The sequence below is a fragment of the Rana temporaria genome, chromosome 7 (assembly GCF_905171775.1).
Source record: "Rana temporaria chromosome 7, aRanTem1.1, whole genome shotgun sequence".
Classification (NCBI taxonomy): domain Eukaryota; kingdom Metazoa; phylum Chordata; class Amphibia; order Anura; family Ranidae; genus Rana; species Rana temporaria.
The window spans coordinates 2,722,880-2,728,715 of record NC_053495.1 but is presented as its reverse complement, the minus strand read 5'-3'; the positions used below and the strand labels follow the sequence as shown (position 1 = coordinate 2,728,715).

General features: G+C 41.4%; 1 protein-coding gene across 1 annotated transcript; it reads right to left on the bottom strand.

Annotated features, from left to right (window-relative positions):
• Window positions 1–539: 539 nt before the first annotated feature.
• Window positions 540–1,573, bottom strand: LOC120946296 (olfactory receptor 2A12-like). Its single transcript, XM_040361126.1, has one exon. It carries the CDS (start codon window positions 1,521–1,523, stop codon window positions 585–587), a length of 939 nt encoding a protein of 312 aa, XP_040217060.1. The 5' UTR covers window positions 1,524–1,573; the 3' UTR covers window positions 540–584.
• Window positions 1,574–5,836: the final 4,263 nt, after the last annotated feature.

Below are 5,836 nucleotides of genomic sequence, written 5' to 3'. Positions count from 1 at the left end.
TTCGTTACGTTCACTAACAGCCAAAATTGAAAGGAAATTCCAATACCTATAATGTAATATTCAGTTATTAGTTAGTTTGTTCGTTATTCTTTAAAATTTTGGCATTTTCTTTCTTTTTTTCAGATTTTCTAATTTACAAATTTTAGAATTTACACATTTTTGAATTTACAAAGTTTAGAATTTACGAATTTACAACGTTTAGAATTTACGAATTTACAAAGTTTAGAATTTACGAATTTACAAAGTTTAGAATTTACGAATTTACAATGTTTAGAATTTACGAATTTACAAAGTTTAGAAATTAAGAATTTACAACGTTTAGAATTTACGAATTTACAAAGTTTAGAATTTAAGAATTTACAAAGTTTAGAATTTAAGAATTTACAAAGTTTAGAATTTAAGAATTTACAACGTTTAGAATTTACGGATTTACAAAGTTTAGAATTTACGAATTGTGATCATAACGAATGACCTGAAAAACAAAACAATACATAAATTAACACACTTTTTGTCTGTGCACATGTCTACTCAGACCCCTAGTCAGCTTAATGTTGAAAAAAATGCCACATTTACCAAAATTGCTTTCAACTTAACCCCTTTATCAACTTTATGTGATATATAGACCTCATAAGTGCCTCCATGAGATCTTTATTTCTCAGGCTGTAGATCAGAGGATTCAGCAATGGGTTAATGAGGGCATACATGACTGAAAACAGCTTGTTTGAATTGTACATATTGCTGGAAGATGGAACCAAGTAAATAAAAATTAAGGAGCCGTAAAAGATGAAGACCACGGCGAGGTGTGATGTGCAGGTGGAGAAGGCTTTCCTCTTTCCAGTCTTGGTGCGGATTCTGAGAATGGTCCTGAAAATACGAACGTAGGGAATAAAGGTCAGGAGAAAGGCTCCTAACCCCAGACTGGCACCGAATATGAATATGACCACCATGTTTATGAAAGGGTCAGTACATGTAATTTGAAACAAGTGTGGAAGGTCACAAAAGAAGTTGTGGATGGTAGTTGGGCCACAGAAGGACAACCTGAGCAAAAATAAAGTATGAATCAAAGAGACAGACCATCCTGCAACCCAGACCAGAGAGGCCATACCAGCACAGACCCTCCAAGACATAATTTGTGTGTAATGAAGGGGGTGGCAGATGGCAATGTATCGGTCATATGACATAGCCGAGAGCAAGAAGAGTTCTGAGCTGGTAAAGTAGAGAAAGAAGAAGACTTGGGCTATACAGGCAGGAAGGGAAATTGATTGGCTTTTGGTGACCAAGTCAAAGAGCATCCTTGGTGCCGTCACTGATGAATAGGACATGTCCAGAAATGCCAAGTTGGCAAGAAAAAAATACATTGGGTTGTGCAGATGGTAGTCAGTGAGGACCAAGAAAAAAATAAGAAGGTTTGTGATAAGAGTCATCAGATAGATGAGAAGGAAGAACACAAAAAGTCCATTCATGGTCGGTGGATGGTCTGATAGACCCACAAGAATAAGAACAGTAACCTTTGTGAGATTCATTATATTAATTTATTTCTTTTCGGTGTAATTTTATCAATCTGAGGAATTGTTAATAGTGCTGTAGACTCTTTATTCAGATAACGACTTATATAGATATAAAATGTTGGCGTTCCCACAGGACAGTCTGCTGTGTTGTAAGAATAACAAAGCTTTAAGTCTCGTTAAATATCTCTTAAGATTTAATTTATAATCACCTTTCTCACTTGAGATTTTCTTTATATAAATAGACTTACAGTTATTAAAATATCCTCCGAATAAAAATGTACTGAAATTCTGTTAATTGGCTATTGTCCAAATTAGGTACAAAACATTTTCAAATGAATTCAATAACTGATTTTCTTTAATTTCCCTTTATTTTACCATTACATTTTGTAAAAAAAAAATACATATTTTTTTGAAAATGGTAATTAAAAAAAAGTTGGTACTTGGGCAGCCTGTTGGGGTATGCTAAATTTCCGAAAGACCTCAGGCTTAAACAGAACGTGAAATTCTGATGCCCCGTACACACGTTCGGTTTTCCCGTCGGAAAAAGTCAGATGAGAGCTTTTGGTCGGGAATGCCGACCGTGTGTATGCTCCATTGGATATTTTCCAACTGAAATACTTCTGGAAAAAGATAGAGAGCAGGTTCTCTATTTTCCCGTCGGAAAAACCATCCAAGTTTTTTCCGAAGGGAAAACCGATCGTGTGTAGGGGGCATCAAAGTCAATATTTGTATAGGAATTTTTGGAGGCTTGATGTCTGCTTGAGGACACTGGCCATACTGAGAAAGCCACCAACTTGCACCTTAAAGTGGCATTAAAACAAGTTTTTCGTACCTGCTCTGTGCTGTGGTTTTGCAAAAAGCAGCTCCTCTTCTTTTCAGGTTCCTAGCCAGACCTCCTGGCTCCTCCACCTTGAGTAGTGCCCCAGCACCACCCCTGCCTCCGTGTGGCCCCAACACCTACTCTTTCCTCATTGTCTCACTGCCTGTGATTGCCATTGTTTTAGCCAATGAGGAGGGAGAGTCCTAGAACAGGAGAGGTTATCGTGAACATCACTGGATCGAAGGCAGCTCAGGTAAGGATTGGGTGGCTGGGGGGGGGGCTTTTGCATAGAATACATGAAGGTAAAATAACTTTCAGCCTTTAGAACCACTTTAATTACTCACAGACCGCTTTCCTCTGAGAGACATGTAGTTGAGTGAGGCAAAGATGGCCTCCACTCTGCTCCATACCATTGGATGACGGAAGCAACGTCAGACGTCACTTCCGTCCAATAGTCTTAAAGGGAAAAAAAGCAATTTTTTTAATTGCATTTTAGTGTAAATGTGGGATCAGAGGCCCTTTTGACCCCAGATCTCACATTAAAGAGGTCCTGTCATACTTTTACTACAATAAATGTTTACATTCCTTGTAATAGGAATAAAAGTGACCCAAATTGTATTTATTTTTTAAAAGAAAAAGTAAAATAAATAATTAAATAATTAAATAACTAATAAAAAAAAAATATTAAGAAGCGAATGCATTTGGAAGTCGCGCCAGCATATAAAAAAGGTGCTCAAACCACACATATGAGGTATCGCCATGATCGTTAGAGCGAAAACAGACTCCGCTTCCAAGTAGAAGCGGAGTCTCTTACTTTCCCTGTGAAACCTCCCGTTCGCACCGTCTCACTTCACCTTTGGGTGACATAATTCTTGCCGCTCAGGTCCATTCTCCTCCTGAGAAACCTTGTGATGTCTGCTTTGTCGCTGAGTCTCCGCACTGCCATGCTCCAGACTTACAATTCTCCCAAGGCTACTGGCTACCCAGGGAAGAATCAAATCATTTGGGCTATTTCCCAACAATTCTTGTAGCCCAGTCTACGCGCTGATGTAGCCGCCCTCAAAGTAAGACTCCACTTCACCTTCCAGTGGGCCTCCTACAACCCATACCCAATGGAGAGAGGCCTTGGACTCAACTGTCTATGGATTTTGTTGTGGAGTTACCCAACTCTCAGGACAACACAGTTATCCTTATGGTGGTTGATTGGTTCTCGAAAATGTCTCCTTGTCTTCCACTCAAGAAGTTGCGCACATCCAAAAATATGGCTTCCATTTTTGCTCGGGAGATCTTTCGCTTACATGGGCTACTCAAGGTTATCAATTTGGACAGGGGTAGCCAGTTTGTGTCCAGGTTTTGGCGAGCCTTTTGTGCACAGTTGGGAATTCAGCTTTCCTTCTCCTCTGCATATCACCCGCAGTCCAATGGGGCCGCAGAACGAGCCAACCATTCCTTGGAGCAGTTTTTACATTGCTACATTTCTGATCACCATAACAACTGGTCAGACCTTTTACCTTGGAAGGAGTTTGTTCACAATAGTGCCGTCAATGCAGCTTCCCGATTTTCTCCATTCATGGCGAATTATGATTTCCAACCGTCCATGTTGCCTGACTCATTTGTTCCTCAGAGTATTCCTGCTTTGGAGGAGCATCTCCTTGGTTTTCATTCCACAAGGTCCAAGAGTCCTTGCGACATGCCAGACTCCATACTGACCACGAACGCCTACCTGCACCTTCCTACCAAGTTGGGGACAGGGTCTGACTGTCATCTCGCAACCTCCGACTCTGTGTTCCCTCACTGAAACTGGCACCATGGTTTATTGGGCCTTTCCGTATTCTCTGTAGGATCAACCCAGTGGCTTACACTTTAGACCTGCCTTCTAATATATGTATTTCTAATGTATTTCATGTCTCCTTAGTAAAACCTTTGGTATGCGACTGCTTCACCACCTCAGTACCATGTCCTCACCCCGTTATGGTTCAGAACCATGAGGAGTATGAAATACAATTTGTCATTGATTCCCATAGGTTCCGTGGGCGCATACAGTACCTGGTTCATTGGAAAGCGTATGGTCCGGAGAAACGCTCTTGGGTCTCATCCTCGGACATACATGCTCCTGTCCTCCATGTTTTCCATAGATGTTTCCCCCTCAAACCTGGTGGTCCTCTGAGGGGAAGGGGTTGTTGAAGAGGGGGTACTGTGAGGGCTTGGCTCAGCCCTTCCTTCTCAGAGCTCTGTGCTCAGCTGTCGGTTAATTGCCAGCACTCTTCATTCCACAGTGACTCACCTCTTCTTCATTTCCTGCTCGTCAGCTAGCCCTGCTGGCTATTTAAACTGCCTGGATCAGATCTCCTGTGCCTTCGCCTGGTCAACATTTCTGAATAATCTCTGCTGTGTTTTCCTGTTAAAGTTATTTGCCTGGCTGACTTCCCTTCTGGTTCCTGATCCTGTGTACTGCCTCTACTATGCTGATCTATGGATTCCGGTTTCACTGGTTTGTTCTGACTACCCTCTCTGGTTACTGAACCTTGGCTATGTTATCACTACATTTGCTCTGTTTGTACCATTTTACCATTTCATTAAAAAGTGAGATTTTTACTGCACTTCTGTCTCAGTCTGATTTATGGTTCCTTACATCCTTATTTTTTTCAAAAGGTTGACTGTTGGTCTGTTGAGAAATGTTAGGTTCCTGAAAGACCTCAGGCTCCACCACCAAGATGGGGAAATTCTCAAAGTCAGTATGTGAATAGGAACTTTTGAAGGCTTGAGGTCTGCTATGAGGACACTGGCTTGTGACAGAACACCTGGCCCCCAGCCTGGGTGCTTCCGCCAAGATACAGCTTCCTCCAGTCTGGAATCAGGAATCAGGAAACAGGTATTATAACTGAGCACCCAAGAACTAGACAACACTAGCTTAGGTGCAAACTGGAACTCACTTTATTCTAAACTCACACAGAATATATAGCACACAAGATAATGTAAGAGCCTGATCACATTACCCCAATAATGCAAGCTGTAAACAGTAGTCTCATAAGCACATATAAGGAACAGCCAGCAGCAAACAGTGATCTAATTAAATAAGCAGTAAGCTAACTAGTCACTCAGACAAGCCTAGGCAACTCAATGCCCATCAGACAATGCTTTGATTAATCAGGGATCCCAGACAGAAAGCTAGGCTGCCTGGACAGTCTTTCAGAGATTCGAGATCCAGGAAGCACTTAATCAGCGAAATCTGCATCATAGGCTTAATAGATGCTGCCAATCCAGGGCTGATTTATTTTGCAAAATGTCAGCTGGTCCACGTAGACTGTGGAAAGACGTGCTCTCTTATCTGTCACAAAACCTCTGGCAGCAATGAATGTCCATTCGTAAAGCAGCCCAGCAGCTCTATTGTATACTGGGCAAGTTCTGGCCAGTGATCTATTCTCATGACCCAGTAACCCAGTGCATCGTCAACTGGAAAGCTCTCTATATCTGTCTTCACTCCTAGATAATCTCCCACCATATGATG

Bases quoted from the DNA above. Each gene is read 5' to 3' on its own strand.
- LOC120946296 (XM_040361126.1), bottom strand. From the start codon at position 1,523: ATGAATCTCACAAAGGTTACTGTTCTTATTCTTGTGGGTCTATCAGAC.